This window comes from Erithacus rubecula, assembly GCF_903797595.1.
Source record: "Erithacus rubecula genome assembly, chromosome: 21".
NCBI lineage: Eukaryota > Metazoa > Chordata > Aves > Passeriformes > Muscicapidae > Erithacus > Erithacus rubecula.
Window position 1 is genome coordinate 360,204 of NC_136673.1, and position 24,229 is coordinate 384,432.

The 24,229-nt window shown below is 56.0% G+C and overlaps 1 protein-coding gene across 1 annotated transcript in view; it reads right to left on the reverse strand.

The window, feature by feature from the left end:
- The window catches only part of LMX1B (LIM homeobox transcription factor 1 beta), a gene marked incomplete at its 3' end in the record, with an annotated part of 90,714 nt that extends 73,099 nt beyond the window's left edge, over positions 1–17,615 (reverse strand). Inside the window, exons 1-2 of the mRNA XM_079324478.1 lie at positions 17,036–17,615; positions 16,552–16,738 (exon numbers count right to left, since the gene is read on the reverse strand). Coding sequence (XP_079180604.1) covers positions 16,552–16,738; positions 17,036–17,174 — 326 coding nt within the window. The 5' untranslated portion in view covers positions 17,175–17,615. The remainder of the gene's footprint in view (positions 1–16,551; positions 16,739–17,035) is intronic.
- Positions 17,616–24,229: the final 6,614 nt, after the last annotated feature.

A 24,229-nucleotide genomic window follows, 5' to 3' on the forward strand; every position in this document is an offset into this window, starting at 1 on the left:
CAGAGCCGGAGCGCTCCCGTGCCGGTCGGGACAGACGCGGGGACACGGCAGGAGCGTCCCGGGAAAAGCCTGGGACAGCCCCGGCCCGCGGAACCTCCGAGCAGGACTCCGAGCCCTGCGGCAGAAAGGGCCGAGGGAGCTGAAGCCTGAACCCGGGACGGGATGAGCACCCACCGGGAGCACCCAGGAGCCGGGGCGGGGGACGGGGAGGAGAACGGGGAATTCCTGGAGCATCCTTTCTGAAAACGTTTAATTAGCACTCACTTTTTACATCTAAAATTACTTTTTAAATGTGCATAGAGATGAAAAATACAGAGGGGCTGGACACGCCTTCCCAAATGAGGACTGGTGAGTAGTGCTGACAGAACCAGCTTGTAGGAGATGACTTGGAGGAAGTTTGATGCAGTTTCTCTGCCAGAGGTGCCAGGCTGGATGAAAAGAAAAATATCTTAAAACTTTCCCATTCCATTGCTTTTGATTACAGCTTGAAAAAACACTTCATGCGAGGAGAAAAGTAATTAATTGGACTCTACTCCAGAATGCAGCATTCTTTCAAAATTTCCCAGACTTCTGTTTCAAAAATTACAGCAACCAGTATAAACTTCACAAATCCACTGAGGAGGCAACTCTTCAAATACCTGTGGTTTCCCACATTTTCCAAGGAAAACAAAAAGATTTATAGTTTCTCATGTTAAATCTGAGGGGCTAAACTTTGAAAGATGTACTTGCCCACCTGCTGCACATGTATTAGTTCTAGCTGAAAAGAAGTCAATAAAAATGGAGAAAGAAGAATTTGCAGAGCTGGTTAAGGTAATAAGATTTGTTTCAGAGCATCTGATCTTTAGACTAACAGACTTCCAAACAGTTGGACAAGTAAATAAAGCACCCCAGGGAAGCGCTATTTGCAATGGGTTACCGCAGGGATACGCACAAAGGAATTCCTGCACTAAGAAAGGGCTGGTGCTATGAAACTTATCATGCCAGCACTGGGATCGATTGCTGACTTCTACAACACTGATCCTACACTTCTGAAAAGATAGGGGGTTGGTTCCACTTACTCTTTTGCCTGGGTACAAAGTTTGGAGAAGCTCAGTGAGACACTACACTACATGATCTCACAGGCAAAACACAAAAGGAAATATTTCCTTTAGAGGTCTTGCGTCCTTCAGAGAAATGAAAGTAGAGCACAGAGGAAATCAGATAGCCTGTAAATGGTGCTGCCATCTCCCTGGGGCTGTCCTGGCCTGCAGACACAGCTCCCCTGGCAGCTGCTGTGCAGGGTGCAGGGCAGGAGCCACACAGCGTCCGTGTCCCACGTCCGTCCTGCGCCGAGGGGGTGGAGGTGACACTGTTGTAAGATGCCATCTGATCAGAACTTCTATTCTGTGCCTGACATGAATAAGGGGATTAGGACGGAGAGTTTCCGTGAGCTCACTCTGTGGGACAAAAGGCCCCGAGGTTTAGTGTCACACTGCCTGATAAAAGTACAGGAGGCTGTCAATCACAGCTCCTAGGTACTTGTGTCGGTGACATAATCTTATTAGAAGATAAACCAGTGAAATCCTTTTCATGATGAAAAGTTACATTTAATTGCTCCTTGGCTTTTCTGCTTTTTCTCTTATTCATTTGTCCATTTAACTTTCTCAATGTTTGCTACTACAAGAATATAACAGCATTCAGATGCCGGCCATCCCCACCACAGCCACGCTCCAAATACAGGAACAATCGAGGGTGCTGAGGGATGGTGGTGTCTGGCAGGAGCAGCACCGGTTGTGATCTTTTAAACACAAGGTCAAAAGAGTTACTGAATTAATTAGCGCGAGTGCTCACGCACAGGGATAAAGTTAAATGTTTTGTCACTTGATTTAATACCAAAGAAAGCTGACAAAAAGACTAAAACATGGTAGTGCTCAGTCTCTGTACAACAAAGGGACTTTTAACATCCTCTTACGGGAGCAAATCCACAGTAGCCTCAGTAACGTGACTGTTTCACTTTCAGATCACTTCTTTCCAGTTTCACAAACAGGCAGCTGATGCTGGGAGCATGAATCACCTGAGAATGAATCAGGAGAAACTTCCCGGAGCCAGGAGGGACAGACTGGGAGCGCTGGCATCTGCACCCCCCGTGTGCCCTCGGCAGCTCCTAGCCCCCACACTGAGCTGAGAGCTCGGGCAGGAGCGGGGCAGGGCAGCCTGGGGCAGGTCAGGGTGACCAGAGTGACCAGGGTGAGCAGGGTGAGCAGGGTGAGCAGGGTGAGCAGAGTGACCAGGGTGAGCAGGGTGAGCAGGGTGACCAGAGTGACCAGAGTGAGCAGGGTGAGCAGGGTGAGCAGGGTGAGCAGGGTGACCAGAGTGACCAGAGTGACCAGGGTGAGCAGGGTGAGCAGGGTGAGCAGGGTGAGCAGGGTGAGCAGAGTGACCAGGGTGAGCAGAGTGACCAGGGTGAGCAGGGTGACCTGGCACAGGGCTCCAGAGGACACCTGCAGGGTCTGCAGGGATCACTTCTAGGAGAGAGGGCTGGACAGGATGGGACAGGATGGGACAGGACAGACCTCGAAGCCTGGTGCAGAGGAGGAGGCTGCACTGGCACTGCCCCTGGGCACTGCCACTGTCCCTGGGCACTGTCACTGTCCCTGGGCACTGCCACTGTCCCTGGGCACTGCAGCTGGTCACTTGCCTGGCTGAGCAGCCCCTGCACGAGCCTACACACGTGTATCTGCCCTGGACAAGAGGCAGGAACCAATGAAGTTCCACCTGAAGGTGAGAACTCCCTTCCTGCCCAGGTGACCATGCCCTGGAACAGATTGTCCAGTGTGTAGGGTCTCCCTGGCTGAAGATATTTCAGAACTATCTGGATGCCATCCTGCCCATTCCTTGAGTGGGGAGGTTGGAGCAGTGACCCAGCACAGTCCCCTCCTGCCTTTCCCATCCTGTGATTCTGAGAACATCCTTGCCAGGACAGGTTACTGTGCCCTAGACTGCCCAGAAAATCCCCTGGGAACTGATCACTTGCCACAGCCTGGGCAGCTGCAAGCACCCAGCCCGAGCCAGCTGTGTGTGTGACTTTGCCTTGTAGATAGCACTCGAGGAGATTGACTGAAATTGGCCAACTTCTAAATGTGAGAGTACAGTCCAAGCCACAAGCTTCGATTCTCAAAATAGAGATTTTTATAGCATCATATAATTGCTACAGGTAATAAACTACAAACGTATTCTCAGAAAAAAAACTAGAGCCATTTAGTGCTATGGAGTCCCACTGAAAAAAGCTTTATACAAAGCACCTGAGTCTCCATGTTATCCAAATGATTTAGCTCCACAAATGTGAAATGTTCAAAGAAAAAATGAATTCCATTCATTTTATACATACTGTTCTTTATTTTATCCAAGTGCCTGTTGAACTGAAAACAAACTAGTACTGGGAGCTGAACTGCTTTGAGAAATTAAACGTGTAACTCTCTCCCACAACTCAGATGATCTTAAAGGAAACAAGTCCTCCAGAGTTCTAGAAAACCACATTTTCATTTAAGGACTAACAGAAAAAAAAAATCTGACAAATGCCTTAATACTTTGCTTGTTTAGTGAAAGTTCACAAGAAAAATTGTAAGAGAAGGATCAGAGTGGCTAATGGCAGAACAAAAACAGCTGAAAAATGTGATTTAACATTGGTTCAATCAGTGGTAGTTGGTGATTTAGTGAAGAGACAATTGTTGCCTTGCTGTGGTACTGATCACATGTCACTGGCATTCCACAAACACTCTGCCGATAGAAATCCAACTCCAACTTTTGGCAGGGCAATTTCAAAACAGTGCAACATATTATAAATTAATTATCTTACTTACTATTTTCTCCCGAAACAAATATTTCACAGATATTTACAAAATCCTTTGCTACATTTTTGAATATTTAATCACATTTCATATCTCTCAGTTCTATATGTTCAACTCTAGAGACTCCCATTAGTACAACTGAAAGCCTGTCAAAAATATTTGCACGCAGGTTATTTGCTGGGCCCCCAAACACCAGTGGCATTTTTTCTGAAATCAGCAGGAGATCAGAACAAGCTCAGCCCTGCTCAGCCCATCCTGCTCACCCATTCCAGGTGACCCATGGAATCAAACTCCTACAAACCAACATTTCCAAGGCCAGGCAAGAGCGATGGGCGAGCTCGGTGCAGAAATTTATTTTTACTGATTGAACTTAAGCAAATCCAAGGAACAATTAGGAAGTGCTGTCAAGCAAAGGCTGAAATCTAAGCAAGCGGCCATTCAAAGCACAGTAGGCCCTTACAAACAGTTAATCCACGCAGCTGCAGTAGTTAAAGCAAACACACTGCCCTTCACTGCGCCATCAATTACACCTTCCAGAAAAAATTACACAAACTTTGCAGGATTTTTCAGAGAGAAGATGGATTCTTTTGGAGACTTGAGGTCAAGGCTGGACTGTTTAAAGTATATTATTAACAAATAAACATTTATTGCAAAAAAACCCTATAGGCCTTTGGGGAGGAAAATTGTGTTATTTTTGGCATCAAATGACACAAGTCATTTATGACATGAATGGCTATCACCAACAGACTGATGAAATGGCAAATGTCCCCCACTTAACTTCCCTTGACTTCCTGAATAAACTTTTTCAAACTCTTTTTTCCTTCTGAAATGGCAATAAACTCCATGTACTTTTGGTTTTTTCTCTGTTATAGCTGTTTCAAGATCTGTAGGTGGAAAGGGTTGAAGGTACTTCCAGATGGAAGCCGAAGCCTCCCCAAAGGCTGGCAAGGTGATGAAAATCACATTGTTGGGACCCGGGGCAGTGGGCTGCCCTGGTTTGTGTGTATTCCTGCCTGAGTGACAACATCCACCTCGCTTTTGGGTGGCTGGGTGAAAAACCTGAGCTTGAATTGTGGCATCCAACAAACTGAACGTTACAGCTCTCCTCACTGAATGTCCTGGCTATGCACTCAGACCAGCCCCTGCCAAAACATGAGCTGGTGTTCTCAAGAAAAAAGCCACAAATGGGACAGGCTTGAATTGCTCAAGACAACAACCAGCGTTCAAGGGACACGAACAGAGCCCAGACAGTGCACTTGCCTTGGGCCTGTTCTCCAGCACTCCTGCAGGGCACATCAGCCTGGGAGCAGCAGGGCAGCACACAGGGACCACAGAGCAGCCTGCCCTGGCCACCAGGGATGCTGCAGCACCAGCCCTGCAGCATGCACCCCTGCAGCACCCATGCCTGCAGCATTCATCCCTGCAACACCCATCCCTGCAGCATGCACCCCTGCAGCACCCAGCCCTGCAGCTCACATCCCTGCAGCTCCCAGCCCTGCAGCATTTATCCCTGCAGCTCCCAGCCCTGCAGCATTTATCCCTGCAGCACCCAGCCCTGCAGCACCCACCCCTGCAGCATTCATCCCTGCAGCTCCCATCCTTGCAGCTCCCACCCCTGCAGCTGCCAGCCCTCCTGTCCCCTCCTGTGCTGCTTCCCTGCGTGGGGAGCAGCACAGGGTGGGAAGGACGCTGCACTGGGCAAGCCTGCGCTCCCTGTAATTGCTCTGGCATCGCTGGGGATTCTCCCACACAAAAGGAATGCAGGCGCCATCGTGGCTAATTGATCCCGCACTCAGAACATGCTGGGAACGAGCCCTGGGCTGCGAGGCGAGTGGAAGGAGCTGGTGGGGCTGGACCCCCCGAGAGTGCTGCCCCTGCAGCTCAGGACACCCCAATCCAGCCAGCCCCAGAGGTGCTGCGCTCCCCCGCAGCCCCACTGGAGACGAGGGAAAGCTGCTGCCGGAGCAAAGCTGCGCCTCCTCCGTGGAGTTTGGTTCCACAGCACTCCCAGGAGCAGCAGGAGCCCCTGGTAGCAGGAGCTGCTGCTCCCCCATTACCAAAGAGCCGGCAGGGCCATTAACCCTTTCTGCTCCCACCAGCTGAGCCTCTTGCTTGCTGCAGCTCCAAGCAGCGAGCCTGGCAGCTTCCAACAAATAATGCTGTGCAGACATAGCACTGCTGCAAGGTTACACTGCACTTCTTCCCTCAAACTGTTTTACTCCATTTGTGTTTTTGCACGGTTGAACCAGCCTCACTGCAGGTGCTCATGTTCAGGTAAAGTCTCACCACACTTTCCATATCAACTCCAGTGTGAGTGGGACCTGACCCCACAGGGTCAAACTCCAGGGGAGAAACTTTCCTTATTGCCAGATGAAGCCCACACCAGGATCCAACTGAGAAGACAACTCATGATAAACTGTGACTTCTGCTCAGGGTGGGTGAAAAACTTGAGCCTGTGAAAAGCCACATCCCCAAAATCTGCCATGAGCAGCCCCACAGAGCCTCACCAGACACTTGCTGACAGGTAAACTGACCTTGCATGACACTGCAAGCTGCTGCACGCCAGGGCAATTGGCTTCACTGGCACTGCTGGGGGCAAGGATTCACGGGCTCCAGCCCCTGGCCAGAGGCTGTGGAGTGGCAGTGCCAGCCCCTCTGCGCAGGGAATGTGCCTGGCTGCTGACAGCTGCTGGAGAAGGCACTGCCAGCCCCACAAGCACTCTGCTTGCAGGGGGGCTCCACAGGGACAGCAGCTACTGGCTGAAGCTTGCATGTGCACAAACATCCACAGAACCGATATTTACTCTGCAAACCATGACTATTAACAGTGGGGTGGAGGAGAGGATCAGCTCTTCCTCTTCTGGAAAGTCAGAAATGCTGGAGGACCAGTAGAATCACCTGCACAGGTAACCTGCACAAGCTGGCTCCCCGTGCCAGCTGCATCCACCCAGCACAGCCCTGTGAGCTGCCAGCCACACCAGCACAGCTCCAGCATCCCCTGCATGGTTCTGCCAGGCTCTCACAGGATATGCAATTGTCCTGGGGCCAGTGCTGGAGGAGAGCTGGGCCTTTCTCACTAATGAGTTTAGGCAGGTGCTGTGCCACAGCCCAAGGGTCCAGTCCCACAGAGCTGCTGGAGCTCGGCTCCAGCTGCACAGGCAGAGCCCAGCACCCAGCTGAGCTCCTCTGCTGGGGGCTGGAGAGCTGTCCCCATCAAAATATCCCCATCAAAGTGTCCTCCTCAAACTGTCCCCAGCAAACTGTCCCCATCCAACTGTCCCCACCAAACTGTCCTCCTCAAAATGTCCCCACCAAACTGTCCCCACCAAACTGTCTCCACCAAACTGTCCCCATCCAACTGTTCTCCTCAAAGTGTCCCCACCCAACTGTCCCCATCCACAGGTGCACCACACGTGCTCCCTCACTGACACACAGGAATGCACCAGTGCCAGCTTCTAAAGAGCAGTGGTGCTTCTCTCCATCCAAGAAATCCCTCTCTGTAACCAAAATGCTTTAAAAGGATATTCATCGTTTCTTCTGCAAATTCAATTCAATTCTGCTTGTTTCCTATCATACTACTAATATGAGGAAAGTAACAAGTGAAAAAAAACCCAAAACCCTGATGCAGACAGTTATTCTTTGTTTGGTTTTGTTTTGTTTTTGTCATCAGTGAGTGGTGATTCAGGTTACACCAAGGAAGAAGCATGTGAAAGTAAACTTCCTGACAGCTACCGGGAGGATTTGGTCCTCAGCATGTGCACATAAATCCCATCAGCTCTTACTGGGAGAGTGCACGTGCACTCTTGTACATTATAAATAAAACACTGATTGCAGTAAAATCAAGAGCCAAATTCCCTCCTTTGATGAGTGAGGATGGCTCTCACTGAAGCCAATAAGAATTGCATGTTCACAAGCTCATGTCAGTGTTTGCAGAGGAAAATTTTGTGCATATTAAAGAAAATATTATGGTTTGGAAGAAAAAAAATTACCTCCACAACAAGTATTCTGTTTGGCCATTACAGGAGAATCGGAGCACAAACATGGATCAAGTCCTGAAGAAATGTGCTACACCTTATTTATGCTAATATCAAGGGCATTTCATCAATTTGTGCTACAGCAGTTCTACTGTATCTATGAAGAAGATCAGTATAAAATTTCAAACCCAAGAAAATAAAACTGAAATTAGTCACATTAACAATCCCCTTACCCTAATACAATCTCAGAAAAGTCTACTTGTTCCCTGCCCACGGGCAAATAGTTCCTGAAAGGTAAAACCCCCGTTGTGAGCGAGGGGATGAGCCACAGGGGCTGGGCTGAGCTGGGCTGAGCTGGGCTGGGCTGAGCTGAGCTGGGCTGAGCTGGGCTGGGCTGGGCTGAGCTGGGCTGGGCTGGGCTGGGCTGGGCTGAGCTGAGCTGGGCTGAGTTGGGCTGGGCTGGGGGTGCCACGGGCAGTGCTGACCCCAGCACTGCACCCCCGAGACAGCAGACACTTCTGGTGATACAGACACTGCATTTATGGTGACTACAGACGCTGCATTTGGCACTTATGGTGACTACAGACACTGCATTTCAAGGGTTTTGCTTAAAATAGTCTGCATTACAACACCACACATGGCGTTTCTCTTCTCAGGTGTATTCAGCACACGAAGCAGGCCCTGGCAGCACATCCACTCAGGGCACGTGTGGGCTGTGCAAGAGCACAAAGCAGCCACCAGTCATTTGGCTTTTAAGAGCCAGAGCGTATTTTGGGAGATGCTGTTTGAGAGCAGCGTGCAGGGGCCCGGGGCAGGAGCCCGCGCTCCCCCTGCTCCGGGAGCGCTGCAGCGCTGCAGCTCGGGCTGCAGCTCGGGCTGCAGCAGCCACGGCTGGGATCGGCGCTCTGAGCAGCTGCAGGTCTGCCCGAGAGCAGAAGGGAAGGCAGCACTGTGTTCCAGAAGTACAAGTCCAGCTAAAGCAAGTTCAGGAATGTAAACATAAGGTTGATACGTAAAAATATTTTTTTAATGGAAAAAACTAGAGTATGTCCCGATTTTCCATTGAATTTAAAGAGACTTCTAAAGCCAGTGAATAATTTGCCTGAACAAGGCGCTGAAGATTCAGATCTATATGAGCATGTTAGAAACACCAACACTGCATTCCAAACAAAAACTCAGGCTCATTTTGCCTTACGAGCATTTGCATCTTTTTTCTCTTATGCTCTCTCCTCTCAGACTCAGAAGTCTAGCTTGAGTTTCAGCATTTATTTTAAGTTAGATGTGAAGCCGTTAATGTATTTTTTAACTTAGTTACTAATGGAGAAAAGTTTCCAAACATAACCAGTGCTGTTAAGGCTCCACTGCTGCAAAATGAGGTTATCTCTCTGTTACAATTTATACAATACTGTAACTCAGAAAACACCTCTGCTTTCTAAATAAATTCTAATACTTTTTTATCAAAAAGATCAGTTTTCATTCATAGCTTTGGCTATACCAAACCACAACTACACAGTCCGCAAGGTGGATATTCAATAAAAACTTCCTGCCCACTTCATTTAGTTATTTCAATTCACCTGGAGAAAAGAAAATTCTGTCCCTAATTGCACCCATTTATCTCGAGACTCCTATAGTTCCCTCGTTTGGCTGCTGCAGACTCAGCTGCTGGGGCTCACAACACATGGTTACTTACAACTAATCTTGTCCTTTGTTTCAAAACAAATGTGGAAATTTCGTGTCTGCAATGAACAAGAAACTGTCATTTCATTATGAGTCAATTTTTGCCTGGTGAGTAATGTAATCACCCCAAATCATGCCAAACCCCCTTCCTACCACACCAAACCATACCAGAGCAGTACCTGGTTTGTTTACCTTTACTGAAGATTGCTGATCAAGTCACTTCTCCATTTTATTTATAAATTTGCTTGTTTCTTACCTAACTCGAGCATTAACACGACTTACTATGTAGGGAAAAAACTGTAGGCAAACAGGAGAATTTTTCTGTTTTTTGCAAGTCTGTCATTCGCCATGCACACCGTGTACAGAGGACGCAGCAGCGGCCTTTGTCCATCTTGCTGGGCTTTGAAATCCACAGCCTTTCTCTGACTCTGCACTTTATGCAACTTGTGGCACGGTGCAAGCTGGCCCAAGCAGTGTAAAATCCTTTTCTAATTTTGTCCTGAATTGTCGCTGTTGTATTTACAGTGCGCCCCGTCCCCGAGCTGCCCCGAGGGCTGCGGAGCTCCGGCCAGGCAGGAGCGGGGGCAGCGAGTCCCGGGAGCCCCGGGAGCCCCGGGAGCCCTCCCGCCTGCCCGAAATGGCCCGGAAATGGCCCGGAACAGGGGCCATTGCCGTGGCCGGAGCCGTGCCCAGTGCCGTGCCCAGTGCCGTGGCCGGAGCCGTGCCCAGAGCCGTGCCTGAGCCGTGGCCATTCCCATGCCCATCGCCGTGCCCGGAGGGATGTCCAGAGCCGTGCCCAGAGCGATGCCCATTGCACTGGCCATTCCCATGACCATTCTAGTGCCCAGAGCAATGCCCAGAGCAATGCCCATTCCCGTGCCCATTCCCTGCCCATTGCAGTGCCCATTCCCGTGCCCATTCCCTGCCCATTGCCGTGCCCATTCCCGTGCCCATTCCCTGCCCATTGCAGTGCCCATTCCCGAGCCCATTCCCTGCCCATTGCAGTGCCCATTCCTTGCCCATTTCTGTGCCCATTCCCGTGCCCATTCCCTGCCCATTCCCGTGCTCATTCCCTGCCCATTCCCGTGCCCATTCCCTGCCCATTCCCATGCCCATTCCCTGCCCATTCCCGTGCCCATTCCCGTGCCCATTGCCGTGCCCATTCCCTGCCCATTGCCGTGCCCATTCCCTGCCCATTTCCGTGCCCATTCCCGTGCCCATTCCCTGCCCATTGCCGTGCCCAGAGCCGCCCGTGCGCAGCCCCGGCCCGCGCTCCCTTCCAGCCCGCAGGGCCCCCGCGTTCCTCGAGCGCCGGAGCCTCCCAAAGCTCCCGCTGGCCTCTCAGGTCTCCTCCAACCAATCCCTCGCCATTCCACAAGAAAGAGGTACTAAATAAAACTGAACCAATTCCTGTTTCTGCAAGAAACAGCAGATTTAGTATAAATCCAAATTTTGTGTGGAATTAAAAAAAAAAATCACAGCTGCGTTAGGAAAAGTATACTCCTTTTTTCTCCCGAATATTTCTGCCCAGATATGTGACCAAATGAAGCAGCCGCTGGCTAAATCTGCTCCCCGTTTCAGGTTCTCCAGAGCAGTGAGCACTATAGGATACAGCAGGCTTTACAGGCTGCTCCAAAACGGAGGGAAGTGACAGGGGTGTGTATTTACCATTGAAATACACTAATAACACAATTAGTTTAAAAAGCGACATTGTAATCCAGCTGGTTCATCATGATATATTATTGATAGGTGGAAGGAGGATGCATGCCTTTGAACTACTTCAAAAATTTAGACAAAAAAAATAGATTCGGTGTCTAAATAGAATGCAAAATATTCCTGTTTGTTCCAATAAGTGAAGAAATTTTTGCAATGTATTTCACATCTATGATTTTTTTTTCTCAGGGTAGAAGTGAAGCACTATAAATTATACTCCTGTTAATTTAATTGTATATTGCCTATACTGCACAAAGACCTTCCCTATCGTTTTCTGCCACGGATCAGTGCAAATCGCGTCTTTCCATCGCAATGATTTTGTCCAACGTTACAGTGATCGCAGCAGCAAACCAAAATGTCTCCCCAAATCCTGCAAACACATTCCACGGCAGATCCCCGCCTGCACTCGGCAGCCCAGCCGCGGCCCGGCGGGTGGCCCGTGGCCAGCGGGGCCGAGGAGCCAACGGGGCCGGGCCGGGGCCGGGGCTGGGGGAGCCGCGGGGACCGAGCCCGGCCCGGGGGAACCGGCGGGGACAGAGCACGGCCCGGGGGAACCGGCAGGGACAGAGCCTGGCCCGGGGGAACCGGCAGGGACAGAGCCCGGCCCGGGGGACCGGCAGGGACAAAGCACGGCCCGGGGGAACCGGCAGGAACAGAGCCCGGCCCGGGGGAACCGCGGGGACCGAGCACGGCCCGGGGGACCGGCAGGGACAGAGCCCGGCCCGGGGGACCGGCAGGGACAGAGCCCGGCCCGGGGGAACCGGCAGGGACAAAGCACGGCCCGGGGGAACCGGCAGGGACAAAGCACGGCCCGGGGGACCGGCAGGGACAGAGCCCGGCCCGGGGGACCGGCAGGGACAAAGCACGGCCCGGGGGAACCGGCAGGAACAGAGCCCGGTCCGGGGGAACCGGCGGGGACCGAGCACGGCCCGGGGGAACCGCGGGGACAGAGCCCGGTCCGGGGGAACCGGCAGGGACAGAGCCCGGTCCGGGGGAACCGGCAGGGACCGAGCCCGGCCCGGGGGACCGGAGGGGACCGAGCCCGGCCCGGGGGACCGGAGGGGCCCGGTCCGGCCACTCGCTGACGTCAGCGGCTGAAATAACAGCAATAGCAGCCACATTTCCTCCGTGCTTCGCTCTGGGGCTGCTCGGGATGCCACAAAAGTCTGATCGCACTCAGGAGTTTTTATGGGGCTGATGAGACCGATGGTGCAGGGCTGGTGGGATTTTCAGAAAAAATGCCAGATTGTTCCAGAGACCCGGAGAGGCATTTTTAGTGGATGACATAACTTTAATCATTGTTCCATGTCCTGGGCATGTGCTTAGGCTGCTCGTGTCTAAGTTTCACCTGGTTTCTGCGCTCTTCCCGCACTCAAGGGCAGTGCCCGTCCGGCACGGGGCGAAGGCAGCTGCAGCAATCCCCGGTTCTGCTGAGCTCTCGGGGCTGCAGGGCTGCACCCACGAGCCGACAGCTCCTCCGCTAACAATCAAACCGGAGCACTGGAAACGCATCGAGCCCTGCCCTTAGCAGATCGCTTTTGTCCGCTGCGCCTGCAGCAAGAGCCGGGAGCTTCGTCCCTCCTGCTCCGGGCTCCCAGCGCATCGCACAGCCCGTGCTCTGCGAGAAGCCACAAACCCGAGGGACGCGCACCCACGGGGAGACTTTGCTGTATTTTGAACCTAAAACACAACTGAACTGAGAAACATCAGCCTCTGTGCTACGCTGGCGTGAAAGCATTCCCAAAATCTGCAGAGGGCAAGGCTTCCCCGCAGCACCGGGGCTTCATGGGGTTCCCTTCCCTTCCCTTCCTGCGAGGGACGTTTGCTCCGTGCTGACTGCACAGCAAAACCAAGCCCAGCCACCGACAAGAAAGGACTCAAATAAGGGGAACAGAAATACGTAGTGGGTCTTTTTTTAATAGCATCCAAAAGTGATGCTAAAACAATACCTGACACATCTAAAAGAACAAAAGCCTGAATATTTCTCTTTCTCACCCTAAGCAAAACTGAGAATGCATTAATGAAAAATTATGAAATAGCAGCTGTGGGTGTTTGCTATCTGCTCCCTTGAATAAAAACCTCTTTTAGACCGTTTATTTCCAAAACTAAAACAAGAATACAAATCTTTCTATAAATTATATGCATTGCTTACATATGAAATACATATTCTGAAACAGGTTTTTTTGGTAACATATCTTTTTTTACTATTAGTAAGAACTAGGGCAGATCGTTATATAACACTAGGCAGTGATAGAAAAACAAACCAGAAGAGCACAATTACAAAAAAAAAAAAAAAAATTTACAAAAAATTAAAAAATTGCACAATTGGAAAAGAAATGTAGCTAAATAATAATGTTTTGTAGTAGAAAGCACTGTTATGAGTGATACAATAAGTAAATTCATTTAAGCAAAGAACTAAAATACAACTACCACAAGCCTCCTGTTTTTGAAAAAAAATTAATTGTGAGCGTTTCTGTTTGTCAGAAAGAAAACTTCTTTTAAAGAAAAAAACCACAGTGTAAGTGTAAGGTTCCAAAAGTGCAGCAATTTGGAAAAGTTCTAATTAAAAGAAAAGGGATTCTGCTTGACTGGGGCTTGTGAAAGCCAGCTTTCCCTGGTGCCACTGCTTCAGATTTTTTTTTTTTTTTTTCCCTTAAAAATCTTGCCATCTAATGCACCTGACCCTCAAAATCCTAGATTTTAGCAAAATAAGTACTTTGCACTAACGCAAGACATCAGCATGTACTCATACAAGAATGTGTTGAATTCTTTCTTTAAAAAAGAGACCAAAATACATGCCCAGCTTATCCCATTGACATACTGATGATATTTTCATGATAAATTACATTTATCAGGCACCTCTGACTACTTCAAACTGGGCTTGGGCTACTAATCCACCTCCCCCAGGACTTGCTGTAACATTCCAAGCTTAAGGGTAGCTTCACACAGCCAACATTTTTCTAAAAAAAAAAAAAAAAAAGAAAAGAAAAAAAAAACTGTTTTCACCCTTCCCCCTAATGTGAAATGCCCTCATCCAAGGATGGGCAGCAATCATTCCTGACCCAGGGAAAGGTGTAAGGTCTGATATCTGACCCATCAGAAGCTTGCTTTCATTAGAAAGATGAGACACCATTTTCCCAAAGATATATACACAGCACTTGATTATAGTCCTGGGAGTTCTGGAGAAATCTGACCTTTAAAATTACATTACTACGTACAGAAAAATCTATTTAAGGCAAATTTCAGGAACTGAGATATTTAAGTAAACGTTATTCTCCTTTTTTTATTTTTCCCAGATATCTGTAAATAGGAATCCGGATAACAAAAAGCGCCTGATAATTGTGATCCCTGTCTTCTTCCGCACCGGTTCTAGTCCATCTCACTACCCCAGGGCACTCTCACAGAGCACACGGGCATTTCCCATCCCGGTGTCCCGGCACCGGCTGCAGCTGCTCCCGGAGCTCGCTCACGGTCTGACGGATGAAACTGCCCCTGTCCTGCGCAGCCCGGGCCGCTTGCGCCGACAGACAGCTATTTTTATCCCCTAGCTACCATAAACGAATATTCCTGCAGCTCTGAAAGGGCACGCAATCCGTGTCAGCACAGTTTCACATGTTTGCTCTTTTGGGCTAATAAAATCTCAGAGAAAACAAATTCTGATTCGGCGCGTCTCCCCTCCCCTGGCCGTGCTGTCAGTCCTCGGGGGCACGCACAGCAGGGCACCATGTCATGTCACACTAGGTGCTGCGATCCAACAAAGGCCAACATCTTGATATCTTTTTATTGCTCGGCAGCCTGGTTACCCCGTTTTGCCCCCCTACAATTGGACGCTTTTAGTGATATGGGAAGTTCTGAAGCGGGAACAATTCTGTTTTCAGTCAGGAAAGTATTTTTGTTTTACAACGCACTGGTCTCTGGTCTTGCTTTTTAGGCCACTAAGTACAGGTCTTTATTTTACAGAAACTGAAGTTGGGAACTTAGAGGGTACATTTATTTGCAATTAATGTAAATATTTACATTGCCAAATAATTCTTTTTTAGGTAGCCTGAAGACTATTCAACATTCTTTACTAATTAACAAAAAATATGTAAGGTGTTACTACCTACAGAAAAAGAAGTTTTAGCGATCTGCCGCTACAGCTACCACAGGGTGGTTTATTTTGTGTAGAAACGAAAGGCAAAGCGGACGGGCTCTCTAAACCAGGCACGAGAAAACCCCAAAGGTGCCGCAGCCCCAGCCCCACAAGGGCGGGATGGCGGCAGCCCACGGGCAAGCCGTGAGTTATTCCCATGCACAGTGCCCGGGCCACGCAGGACTCTCTGGGAGCTGGCGAGGGCTGCAGCATGAAATAACATGTTTTGTTGTAATTCCTAAACAGGGGGACATTTATCTGGGCCATTTATACAAGAGTTATAACCCTCACAATATTTATACTCAGCATGTCATGTTAGCATTTACTACCCGTTTCCATGGAGATGGATTTTCATGCTGTAGCTATGAAATGCACATTGTTGCCACTAAGCCACTTCAGGCCTTTCTGGATGCCTGCTGAACGCCTGACAAAAGTTGATGCAAACCAATAGTTGTTGTTCTTTGTTTGTTGCCAGACTTCTAGCAGAGCCATATTATGTCCTAGTGATTGAAATGCCCATGTTCGCCCCCCTCTCGGCACAAAAAGGATCCTCAATTTAGGTGACAAGCATGAAGTGGGCTTCTGCAGGGGAGGGCAGCCCGGCGCGGGGCCGGGCTCGTCCCTGCGCGGGGCCGCGACGCGGCGGGGGCCGCTCCCGACAGCGCCTGACATTTGGGGATAAAGGCGGAATGAGAGAGAGCGCGGCTACGGCGGGGCCGGGGCTGGGGCCGGGCTCGGCGCGGGGCTCCTCCCGCCGTTCCCCTGCCGCTACCGGGCCGGCCCGCAGCGGTGCCGCCGCTCCCCGGCCCGCCGAGCCCCGGCCCCGCCGCCGGCGGTGCCCCCGGCCGGTCGGAGCAGCTCGGGACGGGGCTGGCGGCGGGCAGCGAGTGCCGCGGTAGCCCGAACCGGGCCGGGCCGCCCCATCGCCGCCCCTCCGACGGCGCCGCACGGTACTGGAGCGCGGCGGGCCCGGGCCGGGGGGCAGCGCCCTGCCTGGGGCGGACGCCACGGCTCGGTGTCTTCGGTCCCGCTCGTGCCCGCCTCGCAGCCCACGCCGGGGTTCCCGCTGGCCGTGGCCGCCACCCGCAGCCGTGAGCCCGGTACCGGGCTGCCCCGCTCCGCCGGGCACGGGCTGCGGCCCGAGCGGGAACTCGCCCGGAGCCCGCCCCGCGCCCCGGGCCGGTTCGGGCCGCTCCGGCGGGACCCCCGCCGCCCCCCGCGCCCTTACTGTTGGTAGTCCTGCTTGCAGTAGAGCTTGCGGTCCCGGAAGTAGCAGCTGGTGGTGAGCGCCTGCTGGCACGCGGCGCACTGTAGGCACTCCTCATGCCAGGAGGACTCGTTCACCCGCATCAGGAACCGGTCCGAGATGGGCCGCTGGCAGCCCTCGCAGACGGCCTGGTGCTGGCACTCCGATCCTGCAACGGCAGACGGCGGCGTCAGGCGCCGGCCCCGGCCCCGCCTGGCTCCGCTCCCATCCCCGACACGACCCGGCCCCGCTCCCCGCTCCCCGTCCCGGGAGCGCAGTCCGCCCGGCCCAGCCGCACGGTAACACCGAGCTCGACGGCTGCCGCCGGTCCCGCGCCCCGCACCGCTCGGGGGCTGAGCGGCCACGGTCCGCATCAGAGCGGCCGGGACCCTCGGAGCGCAGCCCCGGGCACCGAGTGCTGCGCGGGGCCGCTCTCGGCGTAGTCGAGAAGCGACCGGCAACTCACCCAGGAGCACTCCCAGCGTGGCCGGCCCCGAGCGCAGGGGGTGGTCTTCCATTTTAATGCCGTCCAGCATCTTGGCGCAGTCCGGTGGGCCCCGCGGGAAGCACCTCTCCAAGGACTCGGGACCCGAGGCGATGTCCATGAGCGGCGGCGCGGCCCGGCGCTGCGGGCGGCGGGGAGAGGCGCTGCCGGGCGGCGGGGCCAGCTCAGCCCCGCGTCGGGCCGGGCGCGGGGACACTCTGCGGCCGGGAGGAACGACTCGCTTTTATTTTTATCTGGAAGACATGAGGAGCGTTTCCTGCCCGGGCTTCCAGAGACGGGGGGCAGAGGCAGGAGCCGGCGCCGCCGCCCATGGGGCCGCCCCGCTACACGGGCGCGCACATGCCGCGCACACGGCGCCGGGCAGCCGCGGTGTCACCTGCTCGCCGGCAGCGCCGGACCCACGCCCTGCTTGGCGCGGAGGGCCCTCCCGGGGCGGGCCGTGCCGGGCGGAGCGCGGGCCGGGCGGGGCGCGGGGCTCCCGGCGCTCCCAGCCCCTGAGCCGTGCGGCGGCCCGAGGAGCCGCGCCGTTTAGAGCAGGGGCCGCGGCGGAGGAACACACCCCCCGGCGCCTCACCCCTCCTCAAACTTGCTGACATTTGAACTCCATTGGTGCGCGGCGTATCGCTGCGCCGCGGTGATCCGTCTCCTCGACGTCAAATAGTGCCCTGGCCCCGCCGGGCCCCCGCGGCCCCTGAAGCGCGGCGGCGCCCGGGGCAGCCGGCTCCGGGCACCCCGGGGCGGCCGGAGGCGCGGGCAGCGCGGGCCCGGGTCGCGCCCCCGAGGGCCGCGGAGGGGGAGATCGATCTCGGCTACCGGGGGTGGCGAATGCGCGGGGCCCCGGCCGATCCGCGCCCCGCTCCGCGCCCCGCTCCGCGCCCCGCGCTGCTCCTGGCCCGACGGCGGCTCTCGGCTCCTGCCCTGCCCGGGGTAGGTAGCAGCGCGCGTCCAGCGCCGGGCCGCGGGCAGGGAGCGGCAGCGCCGTCCCTCGGGCCGCCCGCACCGGCGGGGACGCGGCTCCGTCCCGGGGACGGCGGCAGCGCGACCGGCCCGGCGGGCACGCGGGACGGGGCGCCGCGGATCGCGCCGCTCACGCCCTTTTGGGAGGGCGGCTCCGAACCGTCACGGCTGCCCGCGGGAGCGCTCAGGCGGAGCCGCGGCCCGGGGGATGCGGTGCCGCTGTGCCGGCGGAGCCCGTGCCCGCTCCCGCGGCAGCACTGCCCGCTCGGGTGGGTCTCGAACGCTTTTGAACGCGCGGGGCTCGGTGCGGTGCGCGGCGCGCGTGTGCGGGACAGCCCCGTCCCGGCTCCCCGCGCCGGGATTCCCTGCCAGGAAAAAACCGACGGGAAAAGAAATCCTGCGTGGAGCGCCGGACCCCGCGCCGCTGGCTCTTCTTTCGAGTTTTTTTTGTTTGTTCGTTTTTGTTTCTATCTTTGCTTGCTTTTTCCCCCGATACCGTTAAAAATCTAAACATGAAGAAATTAAAATCCAGAAAATATTATTGCTGAGGTTCTTAATATGCCATGACCCTGCCAAAAGAAGGAATGTGTTTTGTAATGCTCCCAAAATATTGATGCTTAATAAGCAGGACGAGTGTTTTATTGAATTAATTAATGTTTCTATTTTGTGGGTCCTAAGATAAAACTTTTTTTTTAGTGTCGTTTTTGTACAGAAAAAAATCTTTGAAAGAAATTCGTCACTGTGTTTTACTAAATTATTTTGGAAAGCTATTTTCAGTTATAGAGCTTATTTTGTTGGGGTTTTTTTTCTAGATAGTAGAAATCGGGAAAATCTTTGTCCTTAATGCTGAAAAAAATATGATTATTTAATCCTAACATCAAGATAAAGGCTGCTAAGATTTCACAGTTCAGTCAGCGGCGCAAAAGCTGCTCGTTTACATTAATTTTTTATGTCCCCTTCCTATTTTCACGAAAGGATTCAGAGTTCTCCATCACACAGGGCTTTCATCAAATTATCTTCTACAATTGCGAGGAAAATTAAAGCTCCTGTTTCTGCAGGAGTTTTCATAAATTCTCGCTATAAAAGAACGAAAAAAACCCTCCTCCAAACCAACGAAAAGGCAGCGCTGAGCAGCGGGACCGGGAAGCAGAGCGAGAGCCCCTAGCCCTGCACCCGCAACAGTAATTCCAGCTTTGTTCGTGGGCTTTTACTCGCAAATATCAGACTAAAGGTTTGTTTATTCTGTCCGTGCGTGTATACGAGCACTGCGCCGGGTAATTGTTATCCCCGCTCCTGCCCCGAGAACAATTCGATGAGGTGTTGTATAGGTTTATATAATGCTTTTAACGAAAAACGAAATGCAATTAAAACACCCACGCGCAAAACCATCACAGAAATAAACCCAAACCAGACTAAGCAGCCCCACCTCCCCGCGGCTTCCTTCGAATTGTGCTTTTATTTGCAAGGCAAATCTCTTTGTTTTGAGTTACATTTGAGAGTGGATCACGAAAGGCAGCCGGTCCCAATCCTTCCCGAACGAGACAGGAGGAAGGAGCCATCGGGACAACTAACAACGGTCGAGCCCCCCGCACCGGCTCCCCCCGCGGCCCCTGGGACGCGCAGCCCGGTCCCGGTGCCGCTCCCGGCCCGTCGGTGCCGCCCGGTGCGCGCGGTACCGGGGAGCGCAGCGGAACCGCAGCCGTGAGCGGGACAGAACTGCGCGGAACCCGGGAGGGCCACGGGCGGCTCCGCACGAGGGAAGGGGCTCGCCGGGCTCTCTCCGCATCAGCGTGCGGACGCGTGGGTGTCCGTGCAGTCTGTCTGTGCGCATTCCCGGCTGCCTGGACGCGTGTTCTCCCGGGTTACCGACGGGCACCGCCCGCTCCCCAGCAGAGCTGGGCAGGATCAGCGCCGGGCGCTCCGCAGGCCGCGGTTCGGTGCGGTGTGCGGCCCGGCGGTGCGGGAGCGCGGTGTGCGGTGTGCGGCCGGAGCGGGGCCCGGCGGGCGCTGACCCCGGCCCGCTGCCCGGAGCGGCGGGGCTCGGGCGCGGCCTGCCCCCTGCTGGCGTGCGGCGGCACGGCAGGGCTGCGGGGCGCGGGGTCAGCCGGGGCGAGCGAGCGGCGGGACAGGGACGTGCAGCGGGGCCGCACCGGGCGCTGTGCAGCACGGAGACCGCGGCGATTCCCACCCCTGGACACCTCGGACGGGGCTCCAGCCGAGCGGTGCGTGGCCGCCGGCCCCGTGGGCAGCCCCCGGCTCACCGTGTCCTGTTTTTCTCCACCCGCAGTCGGACGCCGCAGCCCGCTCCCCTGCCGAGCCCCGGCCTTCCCCGCTCGCCAGCGGCCGACGCCGGTGCACAGAACACCGCCCGTGGAGGGAGCGTTCGGGGAGCCGGGGCACCGGGCTGCCGGCACGGCGGACAGCTGCCTGGCTTCGGCATCGGCACCGAGACCGGCGGCCGCCCTCGGGCGGCCTCGCTGCCGGTTGTCCAGGGAGCTCTCCGTGCTTCCACCCCAGACCGGCTCTGCAAGCCCGCGGCCCCGACCGAACCCCCGACGGAGGCGCCCACCGCCCGGTCCTCCCCGTCCCCGGGCCTTTCCCCCGCCCGCCGCCCTGCGGGGCAGCGGCAGGGCCCGGCCGCCTTGGCTCGGGAGGAGCCGCCCGACGGTGACTGATCCAGCCCGCGCTCCCCTCTCGGAAGGATGGATGTGAACGAGCTACTAAGTGTAGTTACTAATAACAATAACAATAAATTATCGGACTGCTGCTCAGTAATGCAAACAAATGTTTCGCGAACAACGCGGAATCTCCCCGCGCCTCGCAGCGGCCCCACCGGGACCGTCTCCTCCGCCGAGCGGCTGCTCCCCGGCCCAGGGAACCGACCCTGCTCGCCCGGCGGCCTCAGAGCAGGTGACAGGGCCGGTGATCCGGGACGGGCCAGCCGGGGTGGCCGATTGGGGAGGTGGTGCCGGCGGTATGGGGCAGAATGCGCTCGGAGGCCGCGCCGCGTGAAAAGCGGCGAGCACCGAGCCGGTATTTTAATTAAGCAGGACCTCTTTGATATAGGCCGCTTGATGCTATCTATCTCTGCGCTCTGTTCCCATCACGACAGCATTCGGGTAGGAAAATTGCTGAGCGAGGCGGGTCAGGCAGGGCGTCGGGGCCGCGCCGAGGAGCCGGAAAGCCCCAGGGAGCGGCGGTGCTGGGATCCTCACCCCGCCGCGGTGCGGTGCCGCCGTGCGCCTTTTCGGGGGGCCTGGAGGAACGGGAGCCAATTTACCATGATTAAAGGCACAGGCGAGGAGGCGCCACGCATTTGCATGCGCCTTCATCTTCCCTAAGTGGATTTTTGAGGGCAGCGCGGCAGACAAGCTCGGGCTCCGCGTTCCCTCCGCCGGTGGAGCGCCCGGCCGGGTGGCCTGGTGGAGCGGAGGGCTCGGGCCCCCGCCCGTCCCCAGAAACCTCAGGACCGGGCTCGGCACCGAGGCCCGCGCCGCTCCTTCCTCCACCCGGCCCCTCCCGCGGCACCGGCGGCTCCGGGCTTTGCCCACGGCTAACCCAGCGCCGGGTACGACCCGCAGGGGCTGCGCCCGAGGTGGGGGCTGTTCCCCAGCCTCACCAGGCCCGGCTCTCGCTGCCCGCTCGCACAGCTCTATCTCGGGCCGTGTCCCTCTCCCTCCCTGAGCCGCAGCCACCCCGCCGGCCGGGCAGGCGGCGGAGCCCCGCACCAAACGCCAGCGCTCCCTGCGGCCGCTCGCCGGGGGCAGGGACCCGACGGGGAGGGCGTGACGAGCCCGGCTGGCAGCAGCGTGTCGCGCACATGTGCCCCCGCGGCGACCGATGCCAGGTGCGAGGCTGGGGGCAGAGTTTACCGCCAGTGTCTGACGGCACCGCGGGTTTCTCAGCCCAGGGGGTGTGGGAGGGGTCCTTTCTCAGTTCAGGGCAAATACCTTCGTTTCACTGGGAAATTTAACCTCTCCTTGGAGCTGGATCCATTATACGGGTTTAATATCCGCTCTTTTACAGCTCGGTGTTGTAAAAGGCAGCAGCCAGGTCTGTGAACTCTGACATGTGCAGCCGGGAGGGGCTGGGGGGGCGGCAGGACCTGACGGCGCGGGAACGCCTGCGAGCGCAGCCTTTCATCTGCGTGGCCTCGGCAGCGGCCCCGCCGGCCGGAGCGGGGCGGGGGCGGCGGCGCCCCCCACCCGTGCTGCCCTCCGGGCCCGAGGGGTTCGGCAGCCCTCGAGGCGCTTCCGGGGGTCTGGCGGTGCCCCCCCGACTCGCGGGGAGCGGGCTGGGCCGGCGGGGCAGAGGCCGTGCCCTCACCGGGGCCTTCCCCGCACAGACACCCGGCAGGTGCCCGGGAGAGCGGGCGAGGACCGAGACACGGGCGAGCCGGTGCGGGCGCTGCCCGGCCCGGGCTGTCCCCGCCGGCGGGACGCGATTCCGCAGGGACACGCTCGGCAGAGCCGCGTCTCCCGAGCTGGCGTGAGCGGGGCAGTGGGACGGGAAAGGACGAGGCCACCCCAAACTCCTGCTTTTTCTCCCGAGAACTGCCAGGTGCGTGGAGTAGCCCGGGCGGGGGCACCGGGCCAGGGCCGTCTGCGAGGCACGGCGAGCGCTCGGCGCCGGCCGGGCGGGTCGGGAACGGGGCGGGAGCCGCTCCGCCGGTTCGGCAGCCGCGCCGGGCTGTCCGGCAGGATCCCGGCACCGCCGCCCCGCGTGTCTGGGCTCCCGGTGCACCGGGGCCGCCCGTGCCGAGCGCCGCTGGTAGCCGTCGGGCGGGGAGGAGGCGAGAGCGGCGGGACCGCTCTGGTTTGCCGAGGCGCTGCGGGATCGTTTCTGTAAATTTAATTGAGGAACCTAAATTACACCTCGATTTTCAGGCGTGGGGGAAATAACAACAACGAGAAGTCGTTTCCATTTGGTTCTGGGAGGCCTCTCCGTTAGGACTAAGGTGTCCCTCTCGCCTTGCCGAGAGGAGCGCGGGCCGCGGCCACCCCGAGCCGCTCTCCATCTCCCACCGGGGTCGCCCCGAGTCGCTCCCCATCTCCCATCGGGGCCACCCCGAGCCGCTCCCCATCTCCCACAGGGGCCGCCCCAAGCTCCGCCTGGGGCCGGTGAAGCCGCGGGCCCGGCAGGACCGCTCAGACATCGCTTCAGCACCGCGCCCTCTGCGCGCCTACGCAGCGCCGCTGCCCCGGCTCCTCTTGAAAAGAGACATGAGAAAACGCGTTGGGGAGGAAGAGGAGAAGGGAAGAGAGGAGCGGACTCTGCCTGCAGACGACGTCGCTTTTACGTAACGATGTGAACAGCGGGAGCTGCAGTCAGGGGTGACGGCGGTGCGGCGGCTGCTGAGGCTCTGCGGAGCCGCCTTTGTCAATAGAAAACCGTCACGTACCACGGGAAGTATCAGAAGCCGCGCGAATAAGCAGTGCTGCTCTGAGCGGAGCGCTCCGCTCTGGTTTGTATTAGCGATTATTGTGCTGTCATTAAGGAATGCAGGGGTGGAAGGATTTGCTTCGGAACCCGAAACACACGCGGTTCAAGAGAGAAGCAAAAGACTGCAGCTTGTGTGCCGCACGGAAAGCGAGGATAACGCTGAGCAAACCCCGAGAGAGGCGGAGGGAGAGCCGGGGAGGCCGTCCCTCCCGCCCCCCAAGTCGAGCCCGGGCCCGGGGCTGCTCCTGCCCCGTTCCCCTCCTGCTCTGCAGCACCTCGCGCCCGGCCGCTCGCCGCGCCGAGCGGGGCGTGATGTAATTCCCAGCCTGGGATTCCTCACCTGCTGCCAGCTGATCGCTCGGAAGACGCACGTGAGGCTGGAGGCTCTTCTGGCAGCGTTCCCTTGTCCTCTCCCCTTTTCTTGCATGTCGGAGTTACCTGACATGCCAGGTGTTGGCACAATGAAACCGGGAGCGCTTCCCGGAGCGCTCCGGGACCGGAGGGCTGCCTGCGCTCCTGCCGGCGGGCATGGAGGAACACTTTAAATTTTTCCTCCCATTATCAATAAGCTCAGCTTATTGCTTGCTGTTTCTATTTATCTCTAGACGTAAATTTAGGTAAACTCACAGTGGCATCGAATTGTTGAGGAATCCCTCTCCCGAGGTCTTTTCCTGAAAGAACCCCTCTGATCCTGCGGCTAAGCAGATATCATGGACAACAAGCGCTTTCACCCTCATTCTCAGTTAGCCAGGGACA